The 24742-nt window shown below is 47.9% G+C and overlaps 1 protein-coding gene and 1 pseudogene across 2 annotated transcripts in view; both read right to left on the minus strand.

Annotated features, from left to right (window-relative positions):
- Nucleotides 1-1127: 1127 nt before the first annotated feature.
- Nucleotides 1128-24742, minus strand: part of psda (pleckstrin and Sec7 domain containing a) — a 47783-nt gene continuing 24168 nt past the window's right edge. For both annotated transcript variants that reach the window (XM_086259978.1, XM_086259977.1), the window contains 12 exons: nucleotides 17727-17924; nucleotides 16268-16348; nucleotides 15732-15844; nucleotides 15598-15656; nucleotides 14515-14604; nucleotides 8202-8245; nucleotides 7263-7453; nucleotides 7097-7167; nucleotides 6410-6567; nucleotides 6124-6268; nucleotides 5898-6041; nucleotides 1128-5059 (listed from right to left, as the gene is read on the minus strand). In XM_086259978.1, coding sequence (XP_086116104.1) covers nucleotides 4736-5059; nucleotides 5898-6041; nucleotides 6124-6268; nucleotides 6410-6567; nucleotides 7097-7167; nucleotides 7263-7453; nucleotides 8202-8245; nucleotides 14515-14604; nucleotides 15598-15656; nucleotides 15732-15844; nucleotides 16268-16348; nucleotides 17727-17924 — 1618 coding nt within the window. In that variant the 3' untranslated portion in view covers nucleotides 1128-4735. The remainder of the gene's footprint in view (nucleotides 5060-5897; nucleotides 6042-6123; nucleotides 6269-6409; nucleotides 6568-7096; nucleotides 7168-7262; nucleotides 7454-8201; nucleotides 8246-14514; nucleotides 14605-15597; nucleotides 15657-15731; nucleotides 15845-16267; nucleotides 16349-17726; nucleotides 17925-24742) is intronic.
- LOC147316480 (uncharacterized) lies at nucleotides 17942-19654 on the minus strand (annotated as a pseudogene).

Here is a 24742-nt window from a genome sequence, read left to right on the forward strand (position 1 = left end):
TGGGGTCAGTTTAAAAAGACATCGGCGCCCTGACAGCAAGTACAGTGAAATGACATTAAAGAATCATATAGTAATATTAATGTTTCTATACATGCATACAAAATTTCAATGATTGTAAAATAAAACCCAGCGTCAACCCTGAAGTTACTTAGACAAGCTTAAAGTCTTTCTTCATAGTATTAGAGGCCTAGGAAACAGGATCTTTGACTCATCCCGATAACCTCAGGGTCGATCCTGGTTTTCTGTGCCACAGAGGTGGTTTACTTCTTACAATCGTCCTGCTAACTTATGCTGTGAAGCTATAGTCCTGCCACTGCAGGTCAAGTTCCACATTAGAGATCAGCAGGTATGAAATCTCTGCCTGATGGATGGAATTTTACTTTAGTGGCAAAAATGATGACCTCCATCCTAAAAAGCTAACAAAAGCCAAACAGGAGCTCCGTGTCATCACAGAGACGTTTAGATGTTCAAACTTAGCATTCTTGAAAGCAAAACAAAAATCTGCTATTTATTTTCTCTTAAATGAACGTATACTTTGATTCTTAAATGAAAATGCATTGGCCCTCGTATATAATATAATATGCAATGTTTCTTACAAATACTGTTGAATGAATAATTCCTCACTGTTGTTCATTCTTCTATTAATGTAAAAATGCTCATGAATATAAACATTTCTTCTAAGGTCGTTTTCAACAGTTGTTTCTGAGTTAGCAGCTGGAGCTTTTGATAACCAGCGAGGCACCAGAAGCCTTTCAAACTTTGAAACCAACGGGTGCTGCCCCTCGGCAGGCTTCCAGAAAATGGCTGAATAGTAAAAGAGAGGCGGGTTTTAATAGAAATGACAGCGTCTGCATACAGATGACAGGAATCATGTTAAAACTACTAAGAGGAGACATTAAGCAGATAACAATCATTAAGAGTGTTTTCACATCGAAGGGGCTGGACTGTCACAGCTCCTTGAAGTCGGTGCATCAGGTGAGGTTGCACCGAGGTTCTGCAGCTTAAAACGTGAGCCTGTAAACCGAAGGTGCTGGGTTCAAATCCCAGCCACGCCTACCGAGTCAGAGGAGCCGTGACTCGCACGAAGCTCTTCACGATCCTTTGAATAAAAACACTCAACGTCGATGTTTTCTTTTGAAAATCTCTTTATTTTTTGCCTCGAAGCCTTCAGGATGATACAAACAAGTTGTTTGCGTTTCACTAATACCAAACCTCACAGGAAGTGACAGCATATGTACAGATACTAATCGGCGAGCCGGCGGCGAACATTCAGGCCGCAGCAAAGCCCAAAAACAAAGCAAGTTTTCACAGGAACTAGTTTGTCGTCCTTCGAGAGACGAGCAGAATAAATTAATGGCGCCGCCTCTCTGAGGAGGCTCAACCTCTGCGTCACTCTAAAATATCTAAACCAAAGTGCTCTAAAACGCAGCGAGCGCTAGCTAGGCGTCCAGCCCAACTACGATATGGCTTCTCGAGGTTAATGCGAACATTTATTTACAGGACACAGACGAAGAGCTGAAAGCGGCCGCGATGCTCACACAAAGTCATCCTACGCTGCTTCACGTTGCACAGTGCAGAAATACACGGAGTGTTACAGGATATGTGGGAGATAAATAGGAGTCGACACCGCGGGAGCAGAAACGAGAAAAGTTAGCAGGCGAAGCAGCGATTTCTCCGCACGGAGATCCACGGCATCGCTGACCCAAATCCTGCCGCCCGGCGGTCACCTGCGCGCAGCTCCAGGTCCAGGCTCAGGAAAAAGCCACAAACGATTTATGTACACTGAACCAAAATGGTTTCCTGAACCTCAACCAGAGCTCAGAAGACCCGAGGGCTTTGTTCACCCTCCATCCACCCCGACCTCCTCCTCATCCTTCATCCTAATCTGAAAGATCACGCTGCATCTACATATGGAAAAATGATTCCTGCAGCCGTAGGCGTGTTGATGTTGAAGAGAAGAAGCTGAAGGATGGATTTTCAAACGGATGCTGACTCTTCAGGAATCAGCAGAGAGTTCGGAGCCATTTCAAAGGTACCGGCGGAGCTGTGCTCAGAGACGGGCCAACGAGACGAGAGCGTCGCGAACGAGCCGAACAATTCAGAGCCGCAGTTCCTCAAAAGTGCTCCAAACATGACTCGTTCCCCAGAGCGCCGTCCATCTTTTAACTACAGGCTGTGTTCCTGGTATGGACCAATCACAGCTCTGCAGCAGTGCCCTGTTAGCTGATGCCACAGACGCCCCCAGCTGAATCTTCCAGCCTCACGTCGGGAACTGCGAGAAGGCGAGGGGAGCAAACCTCAAACACGGACAAAACTACGATGAGTCTGTTTTATAAACAAAGACCTGAAAGCTGCGACTGAGACCACAAGTTCACTTCTATACAAGCCGCCCCCTGCTGGACATTAGACAGAATGCAGGTTAAAACTCAGGATGGATTCAGGTTTTTCCAAAGACGCCAGCTTAAACTGAGCGGACTTCTTGTGTCCAGAATACCTAAAAGCGTTTTTTTCCTTGTTTTCAGTCACATGAAGACTCCCAGTGACCCGGGTTTCATGTTATGAGGTAAAAATGTTCACAAAGAACTGATTTCTGTTCGGTACCTTTGAAATGTTCCCTCTGTGGCGTTGTACCTGCAGCTGAAACACAGCGTGGAGACGCTTGTTCTGGAGATAATAGTCCAGAACGTTTTTCCTGATTTCAGCGTGGAAGCTGCCGTTTCCCCTTTTTCTCTTTTTTCCACAGCCTCGAGTTTCCTCCACAGACGACGCCGGCGGTTCCAGCATTACGTGGCCAACAGTGACAGAAACAAGCTTCAGAGTTTTTCCCTGACGTTAGAGTTCAACATTGATCCTCTGCTGCCACCTGGAGGCCTTCCCTGTCACTGTCAGCCTGATGAGCTGCATCGTGCAAACTCTGCAGCTTTACATAAAAAACTTCCTGTTCCTGAGCTTCAGACCTGCTGAGGTACAGAAGTCACAGAGTGCCAATATTCAAATCCACCTGAAGTCACAGATTTTACTGTCTAAAAAATAAAGGTCAGCACTTATTTCAGAATTAAAAGAGTACCTACTGAACAGGAAGTCATCTTCACCGGATCAGAGGGAGACGTTAGGATTGTGTAGATTATTTATAATATTCTCAGAACCTGGATGTAAACAGAGCAGATTAGATCCCTCTGGTTGAACGCACGTCCATCAACACTGTGATTCAGGACTAATGTTCAGTTTTTGGCACACATCTCGTTTTCAGTCATGGTGTCAGAGACGCTCTGGGCTGTAATCTGAACTCTCAAAGTGGGAAACAACATTTCCACACAGCGTTGAGCTCAGACGAGACCACGCTGTCACATTAACACCCTGACTGACGACCTCCGCCAGTGAAGAACATGTTGGTGGACGCTTACAGCACTCTGGCGACCCCTGGTGGCTGAAAGAGGAAACTGCTGCTGAACATCAGCACGCTGGTCAGGATTTGAAACAAACGGCTCTTTAACAGAAAGCTGTCAGGTGCTTCTTCCTGGATGTCAACGACGAGAAAGGTTTACACAATAATAACTCTCAACTCCTCCTCTCCTACGGTCATGTGACCGAATCCCCCTGTCACCTGTTTGGTCCACAGCACTTTACAAACATGTTAAATGAGATTTACATGAAGAAGAACACCGTCCTCATGACGATGAGGTGGACGGACTCCAGCACACACAGAAACTATGGAAGCCCATTAGTGACAAAACCCACAGAGTGAAACCAGCTGCAAAACAAATCCGACTTTTTCAACAAGAGAAAAAATTAAACATACTCTCACCAAAAATGTTCGATTTTCCAAAATTTCTCTCTTAAATTTAAATTTATCCTCATATTTTTATTTAAAAGTTCACACTGAGATTTTTAACTTGTGGTTTTTAAAGTTAAAGATTTTCAAGTAGTACAAACAACAAAACATCAAAATCTGAATAAATAAGACACCTGGCTCCCTGCAGTGTGAACTCCTGAAGTTTTATTTTGTTCCCTCAGCAGATTTTTGTCACTAATGGTCTTCCGTACAGCCTGTTTTTTTCCAGCAGAAGTCAGAAAAACTAAAAACCCGTCTCCATCCAGCATGTTCAGGCTGTATTTACACATCAACGCAGCACTACTGTGATTACTGTGCACACTCACACACACACACTCGCACGCGCTCAGTGGAGTGCAGAGGACGAGGAGGTTCGGCGTTCCTGTGTGGCCGCTCCCTTTGTTTGTTTGTTTATCTCTCGCTCTCTTGTCCCCTTTGCTCGGTTGCCATGGCAACAGTCCCACGCACTCTGTCCGTCACATAACGTCGACATGGCAACCCGCTCTCCTGTGGGTTAATGGGAGAAGCAGAGCGGCGGCGGTGAGGTCGAGGACTAAAATAAAAAGTTCCCGCTGCAGCTGAAAGCTGAGCGGCTACTCACACTCCAGCAGGAAGTAAAGCTTTTATTCTGAAAGTCTGCAGCTGTCTGTTCCTGCTGAGGCCTATGGGAAATAAAGGGACGGCTGAGCGATGAACCGTGTTAGTGTTTCCTGGACGACTCGCCCATCGGGTCGCCCTCAGACCTGACAGGCGTCTCCTCTCCCGTGGACCTCGAACGTCTCGGCCAATCAGGCGACTGAGGTTTAACAGAAAAGGTTTAAAGGAGGATGTCAGCCTGCTACCCATGATGCTCCGTGTCCGTCTCCAGCTACATGACACTTACACGACGCCGTCCTCACCCCTTTACGGCGCCTCCTCCTGTTTGCTGCTCTGTTTCTCCAGCTCCGCCCGCTGGCCGCTCCCACCGCCGTTCTTCTTCTTGCTCGCCTCCCTGCTGCTGCTGCCGCCGGCCTTGGAGGTCGAGGAGGACGTGACCTTCAGGCTCTTTGACGTCTTGGAGCTGCGGGTCTTTTCCTTGTTGGTGGTGTCCTGGGGCAGCGAGGGGCTGGAGTGCGCCCTCTGCAGGCCGCCGTCATCAAACAGCCGAGCCTCAAAGGCGGAAAGGTCCTCATCGCCGCTCGCCAGCTTGGCCCGAAGCAGCATGGCGTACGTACCGTACCGGGTTTTCTGTGGGAGAGAAGAAGGAGGAGATGTGAACAACGAAAGTGCCGTTCTGGGTCTAACGAGGACCAATCAGGGGGCTTTTCAGAGTCTGACCTGATAAATCATCATTATTATTATTATTATTAATAATAACTGTGCTTCTCTCCGGTTTTCCAGCATCTCTGTTGTTATGTGACATCAGGGCGAAACCTTGTGTGTGAAGGGGGCAGGAAAACGGCGCTGTGTTCCTTCCTCTAAGAACACGGCGTGCTGGAGTGTGTGCAGCCTGTTCGACACCCGACAGACTGATGCAGCGACCGTCTGTGACGAAGACGAGCAGACGCGAGGCAGAAGACATTTTACGGCTTCGCATTCAGCCGGAGACAAAAAACACGAGACGAAGATGAAACGCCGCCATAAACAAAGCACGACTCCGGTTATCGTCTGCTCCAATAACATCTGGGTTTGGTTCCAAGGTACGGAGGACCAAAACCGCAAACAAAAAATCAAAAATCAAAAATAAAACAAAAAACCCACAAATAAGTGACTCGATCAAAAAAATCAAAAGTCAAAAACAAGAATAAGGTAGTGAATCTAATTAACTTGGACTTTGGCATCTCTGGTCCTCCATACTTGGCCTGGAATAATTTTTTCTACGAAATCATTAATTAATTAATTAACTTCTTTGTTTTAATTTAACTGCTAACTATTTTTAATGAATATCGTATTTCATTGAAATGCATTTAAAAATTATTTTGTAAACATTTATTTTTGGCAGCTTTGGTCCTCCATAATAAGGTGCAGATTCAGTACTGAATACAAGTACTGAAATACTTCCTGCGGGTTATTTTAACCTCCTCACCTCAAACTCCAGGTACTCCTGTCGGAGTTTCTGCTCCTCCAGCTCACGACCTTTCACCTTTCGGTCCGGCGTAGCGGCGGTGAGGTCAGACAGCTCAGAGGACACCGCCCTGAAACGGTTCTCGTGAGATTTGACCTGCTCCTCCTGTCGGGACAGAGGGTGGGGGAAGAGGTGTGAGTCTGGTGAAAGTGGGCGGAGCTGAAAAGGACGGCGACGGCGTTTTTACCTGTGACAGTTTAGTGTTGGATCCCGGCAGTAGAGGACGGCTGAACTTCTTCTGGGACCCGATCGCGGCCGGGAACGGGGGAGCAGAAAACATGGCCGCAACTACGTTGATGCGCGTGATCCACGACTGCATCTGCTCAGCGTTCCTGCAGGAAACACAGGAAACACCGTAACTTCCTGTCTCGTCCGGTTTAGTTTAAGCTGTTTGTCCTTCTTGTACTGCCTGCAAGCTGCTTGGAAACCCTCCTCCCCCCTCTCCCTTAACACAGACAGACTGAGGTGCTTACGGGGCCTGGAACAGGAAGACCCTCCAGTCGGCGGTCCGCAGGTAGAACACGTTGGGCCTCTTGCTGTAATCGGCAGCCCGCATGGCCAGAGAGTGATGGATGGACACGGCGTTCTTCACGTCCTCCTCCGTCAGCTCCTTCTCAGCTCGGTACTCGTCCTGCGGATCAGATTGGCGTCAGCTCTCCAGAAACTCAAACATGAAAGACGCTTAAACGCGATGCTCACCACATTCCAGCTCGACTGTCTCGCTATAAACGCTCGCCGTTTCTGATTAAAGGAGTTAAAAAGAAATCTTTGAAACTGAAACGGTTCTTTCAAAGCTCTGACAAAGTTTCAGAGAAAAAGTTCTCATGGCACAAAAATCTGTGTTTTCATGTTAAAGTGGAGCTGCGAGGAGTCCATAAGTATGTGGACGGGTACTCACGCTTTATAGTTTAACCCGTCCACTTACTTTTGTGCGGCAGTGTGTAAAGCAGGCCTCACTAGTTCAGATATTTTAATCAAAGCTCTAAAGTTAAAGATGAACGCGGCGGTGGGCGGAGACGTTAAAAACTGCCGCTCTGGAATCCGTGCAGATAGAAAAACAGGCTGACGCCTAATCAGCTCGCTGCGTTTCCTGTCCTGCGCCTGACCCGGGGACACAAACAGAGAGAGGGGCTGCTGGGAAACGTAGTGCAGACGCTTACCTTCTGCAGGTAGAGGACCATGCCCTTCAGCATGGCGTAGAAGGACTTCCACCCCCTCTTCCCCCGCGGCGCTGCAACAGCACAAACACCAAACAAACAGGAAGTGAGGGATCAGCTGACAGGGGGCGTGGCAAAACTGAAAACTGAAGGAGGAGGAGCGGTGTACTTCTCTTCCCGTCGGGGTCGGCGTGGACTTTGCGGACCAGGAAGCCGCTCTTGTACAGCTCGCCATCGGCCTGATGGGCCACGCCCACCAGCGGGTTTCCGCTACTCCCGAGGCGTTTCATGGTGTGGGAGGCAGAGTCTGTTCGAATGTCCGCCAACTCCGACATGGACTTCCTCAACTCCTCTTCATCACTTCAAGAGAGGAAACAGTTTAAAAGAGCCTGCGTCAGCTCGTCCTCGTCGCCATCGCAGAGCGTGTTTGCGTTTCATTGCTAACGACTCGCTCGGGTAACACCGTTCTCTTCCATCATCCCGTCGGGTTCATGTTTTCCGCTTACCGTCACCTTGCACTTCATTTTCTTTAATTCTCATAAATGAATAAATGACCTCATTTCCTGTGTCAGCCTGTCGATCAGTTTCATCCTCTCAGTGGATCCATTTCGCCAGGTTATCATTTTAACAGAAGTTTTCGAACCTGCTGAAAGTCGTCAGCTGTTTGATGGCAGAGATTTTTAGATGATTTCTCTTCATAACAGCATGAATGTTAAACGTGACCTGAATAAATACGTTATTTATCAGAAAGAAGCTGAATGTCACACAGGAAGGAAACAGTTTAGGAGAAAGAACAGGCTGAACACGAGGGCGGACAGATGCTGAACGGATACAGACACCCAGTAAATCTATGTATTTATGAGTGTGTGTGTGTGTGTGTGTGTGTGTGTGTGTGTGTGTGTGTGTGTGTGTGTGTGTGTGTCCACAGTCAGGCATGGGCGTTGGGATGCTGACCTGTAATTACAGTCAGGAATGAAGCAGGGAACGGTTACCACAGCAACAGAGGCTTAAATAAGGGAGTCAGGGCAGCAGGGACACACACACACACACACACACACACACACAGTGGAGATGTTTGTACATGCTGTGTGTCGAAGCAGAAACTCACATGGTCCACTGCAGCCTCTCGTTCTTGATGGAGCTGTACAGCGTCTGCAGAAACACACACACACACACACGACATGAAGAGCTCATATGGATTTCAGGATTCACAGTAATCTGATTACTTGATAGGACATTCAGTATTTAATCCACATTTTTCACGTGCTCAGACTAAAGATGGTCACATGGCCTAAAAGCCAGGTGCTGATTGGCTGTGTGGATTTAATGGCTCTGGTCATCATTTTTAACGGAGACGAGTTTCCTTGGGCGATCAAACCTGGTCCAGTGCTACCTGTTTAAAGGGCCGTCCACACAGGAAACCACGCCATCACCTGAGACCGCCGCTGACACTCAGCCTCATACGAGCACCTGCGAGCAAAATAATCGCTGGTGACAGGAAGTGGGATATTTAGATGTGCGCGACTGAAGCAGCTAGCAGTGAGAGCTGATTGACATATGAGCCGCTGGTACTTAAATTAGCTAGTTGCCCAGGCAACCAGAGGCTGGCGTGTGCAGTATGGACCAGCCGGCAGCAACTTAGGAAGGAGCGGGTCACTTCCTGTGTGGAGGCGCTTTCCCTCGAGCATCGATCTGTATCTGATCCCAGTCTCGGTTCACCCTGTGCCTGAAAACAGCTGGTATAGCCCCTCCCCCTTTAAGCCCCACTCCGTACCGACAACCCACTTTCTTCTGATTGGCCGGATTGTGGAAGCCTGCTGAGGGGCCTTTGTCCATTATTACAGAGACGTGAAGAAAATTTTAATGAACTAAACATAAATGTGTGTCTGACACGGACCAACAACAACGACAATAATAACAAAAACCAGCCAATGAAATATGAAGAAACAGCTGATGTCATCACAAAGGGATGAACACAGGTGTAATGTGAAGCGGTCGGCGCAGAGGATTGCTTTCATAGAGGTTTGTAAACGTGTGTCACGTCAGGAGAGCGTCTTCAGGACGAAAACAAACCTTCACAGGTTTTTAAACGGGGTAACTTAGGTACAGGTTCAGGTAAAGGTTCACAGGTGTGTCTCCGGCTCTACCTTCTTCTTGCGGCTCTGCGGGTGCTGCTGCCCATCCTGGGTTTTTCCCAGCAGGTCGGGGAAGGCCAGCGGTTTGAGGGAGCGGGAGCGGGGGGTCCTGGGATACCTGAACGGGTCGTTGTCCCTCGAGTCCCGCCCGCTCCGGACCGAGCACAGCGAGCGCGAGCGCATGCGGCCCGTGGAGTGGATGCTGTTGACGCCGATCATCTGGGCGGTTTGAGTCGGGATCCAACAGATAAAAAAAGTCCAAACTTTTTATGTTTCCTGTACAGAAGATCCTTGGGCCAGCATTCACCGCTTCCACGCAACAGCGCGGCGGATCTAACAAAGTCCAGCCCGTTGATGACCGCCGGTCTGTGTCGCTTCAGACTCGAACCCACGTCACGAGCTTCCAGACTGTAGATGAGTGCAGGAAGAAGCCGAGGAAGCGAGGAGGTGAGGGTGTGTAAAATAGAGACGGGCTAATGACGGCCACTGACGAGCGGCTGGATGGATGGTGCCTCTGCGAGCTCGGCCTGCTGCATTATGGATCCGGCTCTATTCATTATGCATAAAAACACAGCAGCTCTTCATCAGCCTCATGATCCTGCTGGCTGCCGGCCGGAGCCTCGCTCAGGTGTTCAGAGCCAAAAGCACGAAAGCAGGAGGACGCTGCCAAGAAACAAACCTGTGGACTCCTCTGTGCCTGGAACGCACTGGAATCTGCAGTTACGAGTCAAACGTACGATAGTTTAGTCCCAGGGCTGTGATTTCCAAACTGAGGGACGACTTTCTATCACTCAAAATGTTTCATTCTTCCTATTTTAAATCAAACAAGATGACATTAATGTTGGCTTTAAGGCTAAAATGAGCCTTTTTGTGCACGAACTCATATTTCTGTTTAGGAAAGCTAAAATCATTTTATTTTGAAAATAAATCACATTTATGCCGATGTCTGATAAACTATTTCATAAATAACTGTTTACAATTAGCTTTAATATGTTTGGACTGCAATTCATTTAAAGCAGAAAATTTTAGCTGCAGAAATGAGCGATTCAGACAATCAACATCAAACGTTTGACGTTTTCTACAAATTAATATTTTTTTAAAGGGTTTTACAGTTTTTATACATTTGATCAAATTCAAAATCAATTAAAACTGAAAATTTGAGACTTTAAAGTTGCTGTCAGCCGTCGACACATCTGCCTCCAACCACACACACTCCAGACTGTCTGAGAGAGTGTGTGTGCGTGTGTGTGCGTGTGTGTGGTGTGTGTGTGTGTGTGTGTCTGTGTCTGTGTCTGTGTGTGTGTGTGTGTGTGTGCGCGTGTGTGTGTGTCTGTGTGTGTGTGTGTGTGGTGTGTGTGTGTGTCTGTGTGTGTGTGTGTGTCTGTGTGTCTGTGTGGTGTGTGTGTGTCTAATCCATCAGCGATTCAGAGGCAGTGACATGAAAATCATCCGAACCACAGCTCCGAGCTCGTCCTGGATTTTGGGGGGTCTGTGCTGCTGTTGAGCCTCCTGATGCAGCGGCCGTGGAGGTGCTGTTAGCGGAGGAGAATCCCTGGACTGCAAATAAAGCTGCGTGACGGAGGAGAGGCATCAGCTCGCTCTCACATCCAAAAAAGAAAAGAGGAAAAGCAGGGAGGCTGGGCGAGCGAGCACACCCACACAGGCAGACAAGGAGAGAGAGAGAGCACCCCCAAAACTGACGTCAGCTTCCTCCAGCTCCCTGATGGAGGACGGACAGACGGACGGACGGAGGGCGGAGGTGGAGGCACAGGAGAGGCTAATGAGGAGGAAAAAAGCAGAGAAAGGAGGTTCTCCTGTTGCACTCTGATGAAGAGAGAGAATCCCTCCTTCCTCCTCCTCACATCTCTCTTGATCTCTTCGTCCTCCAACTTCACTCCCACTCTTCTCCTCCTCCTCATTCACTTGATTTCCTCCTGCAGGAGAATCCCTCTGTCAGGTCAGGTGAGCTCACTCGTCCTCCTCTTCTTCGTCTTCTCTTCCTCCTCCCCACTGAGACACTGAACTGTTGAGGACTGTTTGCTCGCTCTCCCTCCTCCTCCTCCTCCTCCTCTGTCTCCCTCTCTCTTTTTTCCCTCGCTCTCGCAATGCGCATTTTCCCTCAGCTGCAGCAGCCAATCGGAGGCCAGGGATGGGAGCTTCAGCCCGCCTTCTGTCCTCCTTGGAGCTGTCAGTCACGGTGGGTTCACAGAGCTGAATGTAAATGCAGCTGAGAGACGATCAGCAACAAAAACTCAAATTCAGCTGAACGTGAAAAATATGACAGCGAGCCGACGACGTGTGAGCGAAGACACCAATCACATTCACGCCCAATAAAATCAATAATCAATACAGAATCAGTTTTAGCTCAACTTCAGTAAAAGCACACTCAGGACCTGAATGTTGAACTGTGGAAACCGTTTTCACAGCGCCGTGATGAAGAGAGGCAGCTTCCTCCACCCGAGCCTAAAACGACCCTACTATGCTAACACTGATGCCCGTTAGCATCAGCGCTTCTCTGACCTTCGCTGTGCCGCCGAGACCAGGAGACCACAACGAGACGCAGAACGACCACAACGAGACGCAGAACGACCAAAAAGAAACATAACGACCACAAAGAGACGCAGAACGACTACAACGAGACGCAGAACGACCACAACGAGACGCAGAACGACCAAAAAGAAACATAACGACCACAAAGAGACGCAGAACGACCACAACGAGACGCAGAATGACCACAACGAGACGCAGAATGACCAAAAAGAAACATAACGACCACAACGAGACGCAGAACGACCACAACGAGACGCAGAACGACCACAACGAGACGCAGAACGACCACAAAGAGACAGAACGAGACGCAGAACGACCACAACGAGACCAACGAGACGCAGAACGACCACAAAGAGACAGAACGAGACGCAGAACGACCACAACGAGACCAACGAGACGCAGAACGACCACAACGAGACGCAGAACGACCAAAAAGAAACAGAACGACCACAAAGAGACTCAGAACGACCACAACGAGACGCAGAACGACCACAACGAGACGCAGAACGACCACAACGAGACGCAGAACGACCACAACGAGACGCAGAATGACCAAAAAGAAACATAACGACCACAAAGAGACGCAGAATGACCAAAAAGAAACATAACGACCACAAAGAGACGCAGAATGACCAAAAAGAAACATAACGACCACAACGAGACGCAGAATGACCAAAAAGAAACATAACGACCACAACGAGACGCAGAACGACCACAACGAGACGCAGAACGACCACAATGAGACGCAGAACGACCACAACGAGACGCAGAACGACCACAAAGAGACAGAACGAGACGCAGAACGACCACAAAGAGACAGAACGAGACGCAGAACGACCACAACGAGACCAACGAGACGCAGAACGACCACAACGAGACGCAGAACGACCAAAAAGAAACAGAACGACCACAACGAGACGCAGAACGACCACAACGAGACGCAGAATGACCAAAAAGAAACATAACGACCACAACGAGACGCAGAATGACCAAAAAGAAACAGAACGACCACAACGAGACGCAGAACGACCACAACGAGACGCAGAACGACCACAACGAGACGCAGAACGACCACAACGAGACGCAGAACGACCACAACGAGACGCAGAATGACCAAAAAGAAACATAACGACCACAACGAGACGCAGAACGACCACAACGAGACGCAGAACGACCAAAAAGAAACAGAACGACCACAAAGAGACGCAGAACGACCACAACGAGACGCAGAACGACCACAACGAGACGCAGAACGACCAAAAAGAAACAGAACGACCACAAAGAGACGCAGAACGACCACAACGAGACGCAGAATGACCAAAAAGAAACATAACGACCACAACGAGACGCAGAACGACCACAACGAGACGCAGAACGACCAAAAAGAAACAGAACGACCACAACGAGACGCAGAACGACCACAACGAGACACAGAACGACCACAACGAGACGCAGAACGACCAAAAAGAAACAGAACGACCACAAAGAGACGCAGAACGACCACAACGAGACGCAGAACGACCACAACGAGACGCAGAACGACCACAAAGAGACGCGGAACGACCACAAAGAGACGCGGAACGACCACAAAGAGACGCGGAACGACCACAAAGAGACGCAGAACGACCAAAAAGAAACATAACGACCACAAAGAGACGCGGAACGACACTCTGAGTGAAAAATGACCACAAAACAATCCAGGACAACGTCTGTGGCTCTGTGAATATTTAAAGATGTTTCTGTGGTGTTTGTTCACCTGTTGGGACTATTACTGAAGTAAACTGTGTTACTGTCTGAGCTTGAGCTTTGAATCTGATCATCCGTTTCCTTTCTTACAAACTGTCCCAAATACAGAGCGCTTCTGCTGTGGACAGCGCGAGGACTTTCCTTCCTCTCTGACTGCAGATAATTCATGTTTTTGTCTCATAAATATTCGACATTCACTGTTTTCTGCTCTCAGCCAGTCAGTCGGTGCTGCTGCCCACACACTCAGCGCTTCATCAACAAGCAGCCATCCAACCAGTGCCAAGCTGAAGGCAAGAAAACACTCAGCACACACGTTAACACAGAGCAACGACGATGATGATGATGGTGGAGGTGAAGAGGTGACGCAGATTCACGTTGATCGCTCCGAGGCTGAGATGGAAAAACTGAGACGGAAACAAAAGAGTGGGAGACTGACACACACGTATCCACGAACGCGCGCACACGCACACTCGTTCTGCCTGGCGGCCACAAGAAGTAAAATTAATGCATCTCTCTCCTTTTTCTGCTCTGACGGCCACAAACCAAGAATCGCTGCGGGGACTTCACCTCCTCCTCAGGACACCAAGCCAGTCCTCACACTGCCCATCATCCAATTTAACGCTGAAGACTAGTGTAAGGCTGGAAGAATGTAATGTCCTCACAGGGAATGGAAACAAGGATGTGTGCGCGCTCATGCTTTAGTGTCTCTGTGTAGTCCGATGTCACTTTGAACTCCTCACGCTGAGGACGCGTCCACATTACAGGGACAGGTCTGAAATCCGAGCACTCCACTGGGCTGGAGCGGCCCATTTAAGGGTTCACACTTGTGTAAGCATCGTTCTGGTCTGTGGGCTCGGTAGCTGCAAGCACCAACAGTGATGTCATCGCAGGCCGGTGGCCATCCATCCCGGCGCTCGAAGCGTGCTGGACTTGCTGCAGTCTTTTAATCAGTCATAGGCGTGTGTGTGTGTGTGTGTGTGTGTGTCGTACCTTGAGCAGATCTTTGGGAAAATCTTTTCCGTTGTTGAGTCCTTCCAGGTTGGAGATGAACTGGCTGCAGGACATCCTCTTGCCCACGTTCTGCACGCACACGCACACACACACACACACACACACACACACCTCAGATGTGATTGTGACAGACTGAACATGAACACACAGTCAGCTGATCTGTGACGTTAGCTCGGGATGTGAAATCATCGGCTGGTTAGCAGATCAGCTCGCTGAGCTTGGACGACTCGTCCCCGCTCAGCACACAGTAAGTCACCCGTGTTAGCAGCAAAGCTAGTCTTACCCCAAATTACCCAAAGTTAAAACAGCTGTGGGTCGGATCTGACCCCACAAACCAAAGGACGCCTCGCTGATGCTGACGGGAGCGCTGAGAACGCTCTGGAAACAGAAACAGTTCCACCTGATATAAAAGCCGCACGGGTGGAGTTAAACCCTTCTATTCGGTGCTAGAGTCGGGTTTAACGCGAGGGGGGCAGCGGAGACCGTCTTCCTGTCACTCCTGCTGTAACGGTCAGAGGAAACGTGCAGGCATGTTGCCGCAGTAAAAGTCAGCACTTCCTTAAAAAAGTTCATTAGCAGAAATGAAGAATGAGCCCGATGAGCCCGCGGCGCTCCTCAGTGATGACGAGTCAGTCAGTTATTTGTTAGTATTTTCATATATTTGTCACATTTTTAGATCAATATTTCAATAATAACACAAAGTGGATTTTCACATTAACGTCTCCGAATATTTCTTTACTCATTTTTATATTTATTCACATTTTTATAAAACTTTCCTTTTTTAACATTTTTCAAATGATATCATTATAATGAAATTCTGGAAACAAATATTTATCATTTTATTATTTTTTCTGTTTATTAATTTGTTATTGATGAAATTCACACTGAACTTTAATATTTCCTGTATGTCACACCAACAAGGAAGCAGCAGGTGACATGAAACAGGAGGAAACTCGCGGGAACGCTCGAGTGGCAGATGACGCCGACGTGCTTTCAATCGACCAGATTAGGAGTTCCTATTAAACGTAACGACCAATCAGCCGACGGCTCGGGTTCACTCACGTTTCCGTGCAGGTCCGTGTTCAGCAGCATGATGGCACAGGTCAGAGTGTGGACGCTGTCTGTGGGACAGAGCGACAGACAGAGGGGTCAGACGGGTAGGACAGGTGAAAGAGGACAGGTAGGACTGACGGTACCTTCGCTGGTCAGGCTCTCCGAGTTGCACTGTCTGTACCTCCTGGAGAAATGAGCGAGGACTCTCTCTCTCTCCTGAGTTTCCCCCATCAGAGCAAACTGCCTCAGAAACATCCTGAACGAAGAAACAGATGTTAAAGAAGCTCATTATGATGTCACCAGAACACCTGAACAGGTGAGATGAACACAGACACACCCACTGCACAGGTTTTTCACATTAAGCCCTGTGATAGTGCCAGTCCTGCTGTAAACTGACAGAATTTGGGATGAAGTCAGAAAAAGTTCCGCGTTTAAACTCTGAGCTTCTCCATCAGAAAGGTGACAGCAGAGCACGCAGGAAGTGACTGACTGCACGCCACGGCACACCGTGACTGGTTCATATGAACATCTGGACCTCCTGCAGATGTTCAGGAGGCCATCGCGCAGTTGAACAAACATTAAAGAACCGCAGAGCGACGGGAGGTGCTGCCAGTGAGCGAATGTAAGACAATCGCGTCTGCACGCTCTGAAATACACACGGACAGGAAGCGGGACTCACCTGAGCGCCTGGTCGATGGTCAGACCCGTGAAGTCAAAGTTGGTGAGATATTCCTCGGCCACCATCTGACTGAACTCATTACTGCAGAGAGAAGCAGGCGTGTTGGTGTAACACGAGCACGTTTTACTAAGGATTATCACTGTATCACTACACCGGCTGCCTTATTTCTGTGACAGGATATTACAGAAAAGAACAGAGCATTAAACCTCCACCTGCAAACCAGAACTTTACCTGAAAGGTGAACAGGAAGTAAAAATCTGCATGTTTATATTAAACCTGGAACCAGGAAGTAACAGTAAAGCTCGACTAGCTCGTCCCGTGACGTGTCACTCAGACTCAAGGAAGTGAAATCAGGACATTAGCTCTGCTGAATCTGCCCGCGCTAACTGCGCGGTGACATCATCGGTTAGCTGGTTGAGTCGCTGCAGTGTGACCAGCAGGAGGCCGTGATATGTTCACTGCACGCTGGAAATTCCTGTTTTTGTTGGATGTGAAAAAATGTAATGTTGTGAACCAGCTCTGTGTGCAGGTGTACTGCTGTAAAGGCCACACACTAAAACTCGCTGAAAAGCCTTCAGCTGATCCAAAATGCTGCAGCAAGAGTCCTGACAGGGACTAGAAAGAGAGAGCAGATTTCTCCTGTTTTGGCTTCCTGTTAAATCCAGAATTCAAAATCCTGCTCCTCACATACAAGGTCTTAAATAATCAGGCCCCATCTTATCTTAATGACCTTGTAGTACCATATCACCCTATTAGAGCACTTCGCTCTCGCTCTGCAGGCCTACTTGTTGTTCCTAGAGTATTTAAAAGTAGAATGGGAGGCAGAGCCTTCAGTTTTCAGGCCCCTCTTCTGTGGAACCAGCTTCCAGTTTGGATTCAGGAGACAGACACTATCTCTACTTTCAAGATTAGGCTTCAAACTTTCCTTTTTGCTAAAGCATATAGTTAGGGCTGGACCAGGTGACCCTGAATCCTCCCTTAGTTATGCTGCAATAGACGTAGGCTGCCGGGGATTCCCATGATGCATTGGGTGTTTCTTCTTCACTCACTATGTATTAACAGACCTCTCTGCATTGAATCATATCTGTTATTAACCTCTGTCTCTCTTCCACAGCATGTCTGTATCCTGTCTTCCTTCTCTCACCCCAACCAATCACAGCAGATGGCCCCGCCCCTCCCTGAGCCTGGTTCTGTCGGAGGTTTCTTCCTGTTAAAAGGGAGTTTTTCCTTCCCACTGTCGCCAAAGTGCTGCTCATAGGGGGTCACATGATTGTTGGGTTTTTCTCTGTATGTGTTATTGTGGGGTCTGCCTTACAATATAAAGACCTTGAGGCGACTGTTGTTGTGATTTGGCGCTGTGTAAATAAAATTTAATTCATCAACTGTTCTGCATGAAGTCCCCTGCTCTTCACGTTACTCTGCGAGCCCAAAGTTTTAACACACACACACACACACTGACTTCTTGCTGAGCTGGCGAGCGACGTCAGACTTCCTGAAGCCCTCCAGGTTGTAGAGGCGTTTGGCGAGACGTTTAGCCGCCTCCAGGTCGGGCTTCATGCCGTTGGCCAGCGTGTCGTCACTGCCGCCGAGTGCCAGGCGCTCCGCCACATCGGCCTGCGGGTAGAGCAGCTCGGGCGGTCGATTCACTGGACGCTCCCTGACAACATAAACACAAAAGGAGATTCATGCTTCAGGACTTTCAGATCCTTTTTCACTGAAGGACAAAATGATTTCTGGTTCCTGTTCTCAGAGTTCCTCCTGTGACGCAAACACGCGACACAAAAACACTTGGAGTTTATCTTAAATGTGACAAACACGAGGAGGACTCTGGTTTAATGTGAGGAAATCTGTTGGATTTAAGGCTCAGCTGAGCAGGAGAGGAAAAGATCCCTTAAAAGTTTCAGCTTCAGGGTAAGGAGGAATAACACCCAACTGTGGACAGTTGGAGGGGGAAACTCAAACCCTTTGCCTGGAATCAGCCTGCTCCCCAACAGTCACTGAACTTAGACTCAGCTCAGTGACCAGACTACAAGCTTTTAAAGATTACTGCATTCCACATCTCTGTGACAGGCTTATACCCGAACGTACAGGTCGGAGGGATGTTAACGGAGACGCACATCAATATGGAGAAACTCCAAGTAAAAGACGCAGTTCAACTTCCAAAACTCAGAAACACTTTAGAGCAGGGGTGTCAAACCCCAGGCCTCGGGGAGTGAAAACGTATCCCTGCTGCAACACACCTGACTAAAATTAAAAGGTCATTAGCAAGACTCTAATGAACTAGACTGCATGGTGGCGACCCCTAACCCTACTGAAGTAAATTTAAATAAATATAAGTGTTTGGAAAAATGTACTTCTAAAAGTTCTTTTATTGCACCGTGTTCGTTCACTCATCAGCTTCTGTAACATGAATCAAAAGGCTGAACTGCCACCTCAGCATGCAGTCAAGTTAATTAGTCTAATGACCTTTTAATTTTAGTCAGGTGTGTTGCAACAGGGACACCTTTTCAAGAGTCTGACACCCGAGCTTTAGAGGGGGGTTGGTTGGGTGTACGGAAGGACAGACGGATGGTTGTTTGGATGGATGGATGGATGCTTGGTTGTTTGGATGGATGGATGCTCGGTTGGATGTTTGGATGTTCGGTTGGCTGGACGGATAATTGGATGGACGTTCTGTTAGGTGGATGGATGGATGGATGGATGCTTGGTTGTTTGGATGTTCGGTTGGCTGGACAGATAGTTGGATGGATGCTCGGTTCGGTGGATGGATGGATGGATGCTTGGTTGTTTGGATGGATGCTCGGTTGGTTGTTTGGATGTTCGGTTGGCTGGACGGATAATTGGATGGACGTTCTGTTAGGTGGATGGATGGATGCTTGGTTGTTTGGATGTTCGGTTGGCTGGACAGATAGTTGGATGGATGCTCGGTTCGGTGGATGGATGGATGGATGGATGGATGGATGCTCGGTTGGATGTTCGGTTGGCTGGACAGATAGTTGGATGGATGCTCGGTTCGGTGGATGGATGGATGGATGGATGCTCGGTTGGATGTTTGGATGGATGGATGCTCAGTTGGATGTTTGGATGTTCGGTTGGCTGGACAGATAGTTGGATGGATGCTCGGTTCGGTGGATGGATGGATGCTCGGTTGGATGTTTGGATGGATGGATGCTCAGTTGGATGTTTGGATGTTCGGTTGGCTGGACAGATAGTTGGATGGATGCTCGGTTCGGTGGATGGATGGATGGATGCTCGGTTGGAATGTTTGGATGTTCGGTTGGCTGGACAGATAGTTGGATGGATGCTCGGTTCGGTGGATGGATGGATGCTCGGTTGTTTGGATGGATGCTTGGTTGGATGTTTGGATGTTTCACATCCCAGAGGAAGTTGTAGTTATTCAGAACTGGCAGCATCATGTTCAGTTAAAAACAAAACTTTATGAAAATCAAACTTATGGTGTCCTTCATATACAATAACAATAATAATAAGACAGTGTTAGATTATACAGCAAAATAAAAACATATAAACAAATAAAACTATGAAACTAAACAAGGTAACAATAGAGTAAGCCCAAGTAATAATGAAGGGCCTGCAGTTCTGAGACGTGATTTACAAATAGAGAGTTTATAGTCCGGAGACGGAGAGTTATCGTTGCAGTTTTAAGAGAGGGTAGAACAGAACAAGAGATGAGACAGGAGAGGACAGTATTAGTGATCATCGACCCAAGAGAGCGGACTGAAAGTTTAACAACATTAAGATTGGATCGAGTTACTAATAATAGAAGGTTTTTGAATTATTATAGGAAGTTTAAAACTGGAATAAGAAGGCGACAGTAGGAATTACCATATCAGCAGAAGAAGGCAGCTGTTAATGAAGATTCACAGGTTTGGTCTAAGAAAGTCCATAAATGTGTGTGTGCAGCAGAGTGTGTGTGGTAACGGTATCTGAAGGCTTAACAATACTGTATGATGTCAGAGTACGAGTGTAGTGAGCAGATACAGCCTGAGAACGAGCTTCTTTCTAATGCTAGATATGTGAGATACACGTCCTTATGAAGTCCAGTTTGAAGAGACAGCTTACAAATATGTAAGACTGCTTTCTTCCATTTGCGCAACATCTCTAAAATTAGAAATATCCTGTCTCAGAGTGACGCTGAAAAACTAGTTCATGCATTTATTACTTCCAGGCTGGACTACTGTAATTCATTATTATCAGGATGTCCAAAAAACTCACTGAAAAGCCTTCAGCTAATCCAAAATGCTGCAGCAAGAGTCCTGACAGGGACTAGAAAGAGAGAGCATATTTCTCCTGTTTTGGCTTCCCTTCATTGGCTTCCTGTTAAATCCAGAATTGAATTCAAAATCCTGCTCCTCACATACAAGGTCTTAAATAATCAGGCCCCATCTTATCTTAATGACCTTGTAGTACCATATCACCCTATTAGAGCGCTCCGCTCTCGCTCTGCAGGCCTACTTGTTGTTCCTAGAGTATTTAAAAGTAGAATGGGAGGGAGAGCCTTCAGTTTTCAGGCCCCTCTTCTGTGGAACCAGCTTCCAGTTTGGATTCGGGAGACAGACACTATCTCTACTTTTAAGATTAGGCTTAAAACTTTCCTTTTTTCTAAAGCATATAGTTAGGGCTGGACCAGGTGACCCTGAATCCTCCCTTTGTTATGCTGCAATAGATGTAGGCTGCCGGGGGATTCCCATGATGCATTGAGTTTTTCCTTTCCAGTCACCTTTCTCACTCACTATGTATTAATAGACCTCTCTGCATTGAATCATATCTGTTATTAACCTCTGTCTCTCTTCCACAGCATGTCTTTATCCTGTCTTCCTTCTCTCACCCCAACCGGTTGCAGCAGATGGCCGCCCCTCCCTGAGCCTGGTTCTGCCGGAGGTTTCTTCCTGTTAAAAGGGAGTTTTTCCTTCCCACTGTCGCCAAAGTGCTTGCTCATAGGGGGTCATATGATTGTTGGGTTTTTCTCTGTATCTATGAAGCGCCTTGAGGCGACTTTTGTTGTGATTTGGCGCTATATAAATAAAATTGAATTGAATTGAATTGAATTGAGTGCGAGCCCACCAGGCAAGGCTAGCCCACTCTGGTCAGCCTGGGTCAGCCTGGGTCTGCTGAGGCTGCGCTCGCAGCTGTCTCTGCTCGCCGTACCTCACCAACCAGCTCTCCACCTGCCGCAGGTTCTGTTAGAGCGAGGCTCCGCTCACGGAGGAGCTCCAGAACCGCTGGCTGCACCCAACGTGGAGGAGTCGAGTCGGGAGCAGCCGAATGACATCAGGGACGCCACAACCCGGCACGAGGGAGCCGGGAGCAGCAGCTTGCCAGCGAGGAATCGATCACGGGTGACATCACGCTCTCAGAGGCACCAGAAAATAAAAATGAAGCAACAAACGATCAGCGGATGTTCCAGGACACGGATTTATAGATCGATCATGAAACCGTCAGCGCGGAGCGAAGGCGCGACGATGACTCCGTGAACCTCAGTGTCTTTGTGACCTCACATCTCGCTCACGTGTCACATTTTGAGCATCAGCATGAATACAGCGATTGCTTTCTGTTGCCATGGTTACCCTGCAAACAGGAACTGTTAGCAGCTAATGCGGTGTGACATTTAGCAGGTCACAGAGTGGGAAAAGCTTCCTTTTACATACGTAGGCGGAGACACTGAAGAGGTTATTCCTGAAAAAAGTGATAAATTATGGAAACAGGTGGCGGCGGGCGGCGAGCAGCGGTTTCTGTTTTTATCAGCTTCTTTTTGGGTGTGGAGCGAAAACTCGAGCAGGTACTTGTCTGTTACTCTGGAGATAAAAATACAGAATTCATTCAAACTGAGGAGACGCTCTCCGTCCGCTTTGATAACACCTGATATCCTCCTTCAGTAACATCCAACACACAAACATCCAGTTCAACCAGTGCTCAGTGCAAATGCTCCCAGCCAGCGTCAGCATTTGAACGTGAGAGACGGGGCACATCTAACTGCAAACACGTTAATGCGCCGTGTGCGGCTGTGTTTCCTTCTCCAGCCTGCAGTCTATTTATAACCCGAGTGTTTGCTGCTGCATCGACCAGCCTCTCCTGAAGGATCGATACGGCCTCGTGTGCGCAAACGTCACCAAGCCGAGCAGGAATACTTTTAATTTAACGCACCTATCTGCCGCCGTCGTCGTGGGAATGTGTCCGTTGTCCATCGGCCGTTCTTCGCTCGCAGTTGCTCTTTACATAAACGCACTTTTTAAAACATAAAAAAAACCTCAGGCACGAAGAGGAAATGAAGTCAGAGTTTTGAATGAGAGTCTGAAAGTGGGAAGTGGTCAAACCACCGTGTGGACTACATCTACTTCCCTTAATGAGCTTCCCTTTACTGGACCGGGCGGTCAGCAGGCCTGCAGGCAACTAAAGGTTGTCTCATAACATAATTCATTCAGTTATCCATGTAAGTATGATGGATCAGAAAGCAGCAAAGGCATGTTTGTCAGAGATTACAGAGAAACACAACGACGCCGAGAGCCTCTCCAGAAAGAAAACACACCAAATGCAGCCGAATACAAAGCTGGGACAAACCACAGGAAACACAACTACACAGCTACACGACCACAGAAATAAAACAGAAAAACACTTGAAGTGCAATCGAATCTCCTGGAGCACGACACATTACAGGAAGAGCTTCTAATATTAAAAACAGAAAAACATACTGAACATCCAAATAAACACGACAGTAAAACACGTCTCATTCAATAAAGACAAAAGGTCAGAATAAGAAAACGTGACCACACAACACCGCCGGGTACAGAAAGCACTGCCTGATCCCTGCAACACGATAACCAGAAGCACACGAGTCAGAACCAAAACCAGACGCGGGCCAGAAAACAGAAAATACAATAAAACAACCGACACGACGAGGAGAGCGCAGGGCTGCGCCGCGGCAGCTCGCTGCGCCGGATCACTGCAACATGTTTTATTTTTCCTACAGCTTCAGTTTGTTTTGTTTGACATTTACTCTGATTACTCAAACATCATGTAGGAGTACATGATTACAGGGCGCTGCTGTTACAGCCAATGGCAGGACTGCGAGCGCCTCAGACTCAGAGCTGCATCAGTAGTATTTCCTGGTGAACGGAGGGAATGTGAGTCCGGATGTTTCTGTCGGCGAGTCCCTCCCACACTCGCCGATGCAGCCCACTCATCCCGGACAGAAATAACCAGCGGCCGGGGAACCTCGCTCAACAGGACGCCAGGAAATTCTTTCAGTGCATCTCTGAGTGCTCCGCCCACTTCCACCGACCGAGTTCAAGGTCAACGGCAGGCAGACGACGGCCTGCTCTGCCGCCGCCAACACGCTTCACAGAAAGCGCAGCTGCTTTTACAAAAGCCGAGTCTCGAGTCAGCAGGAAGAACACGCTCGGGTTTGTCGTCACGTCTGCTGTGAAGTAACAAACGTCCTCGTTCAGCTACGGCGGCTCATCGTTACTGACGCACATCAGCCTGCATCCAGCAGCCTCAACTCGTCGATGACCGCAATGTGTCATCAGCTCACGTTCATTTTGAGAGAAAAGCGTTTGAACGCCTGCGTTTCATTAAAAATGGCCGAAGGTTTGATTACACTGATGAGTAGGGATGAGTACTGATAAGATTTTCACGATTCCATTTTCGATTCTTTATCGATTCTTTTTAAAAAAGGAGAACACTAAGGTCGATTAGCTTAGAACTTTGTTTTATATCCTCTCTTGTCCCTGCCTACAATTAAACACATTCACTTACTGAAAATCATCTGCTGTGGCAAATGGGTTCAAGCCTTTGACCACAAACTGAGTCACTGCTCGGTGACATTCGTCTATCCTGCCTGAAAGGAGACGCTACCGGTAGACTGCAGCGAGAACTGCCAGCATCTGAGCCAGACTCTGTCTCATCATGGTCACTAAATGCACAGTAATGGCAGGTTTGTAATAAGGCAGATGGCGCTAACATAATATGCACTGTTAGCTGATTATTTACCTGCCGCATTAACGGGAGAGGACGTGCAAACGTTACCGCTGCTGCTGGGTTGAGATTCACGAGTCTGGAATTAAAAACACGACATTCATTTAAGGTCATCGTTTTGTGAGCAAATGGTTTTGCATATTCGTAGTGTTTCCTCCCTTAAATGAAATATCTACTTTGCAAGTATTGCAAGTTGCCCTGTTGTCATCCGTTCTCGTAAAGTATAACCAAACTTTTGAGCGTTTGAGCTGCTTGGGCGCCGTGTTTCCTGCCAGGTAAATGACGCTCCACAACGTGGTGACGTCATTCGGGGCGACTGGAATCGATAAGGGAATCGTTTGCAAAAATGGCAAACACTTCCAAGGAATTGAAACAGTGGGAACCAGTTCTCAACAAGAACCGGGTTTCGATTCCCATCCCTACTGATGATGTCAGAGTTGATGTTATTTTATTGCTGATGCTTCTTAAACTCAGTGTGACTGA

Source organism: Aulonocara sp. 'chitande type north' Nkhata Bay, linkage group LG13, assembly GCF_057382095.1.
Source record: "Aulonocara sp. 'chitande type north' Nkhata Bay isolate Kocher_YH1m ecotype deep benthic linkage group LG13, A_spYH_male_GT1.1, whole genome shotgun sequence".
NCBI lineage: Eukaryota > Metazoa > Chordata > Actinopteri > Cichliformes > Cichlidae > Aulonocara > Aulonocara sp. 'chitande type north' Nkhata Bay.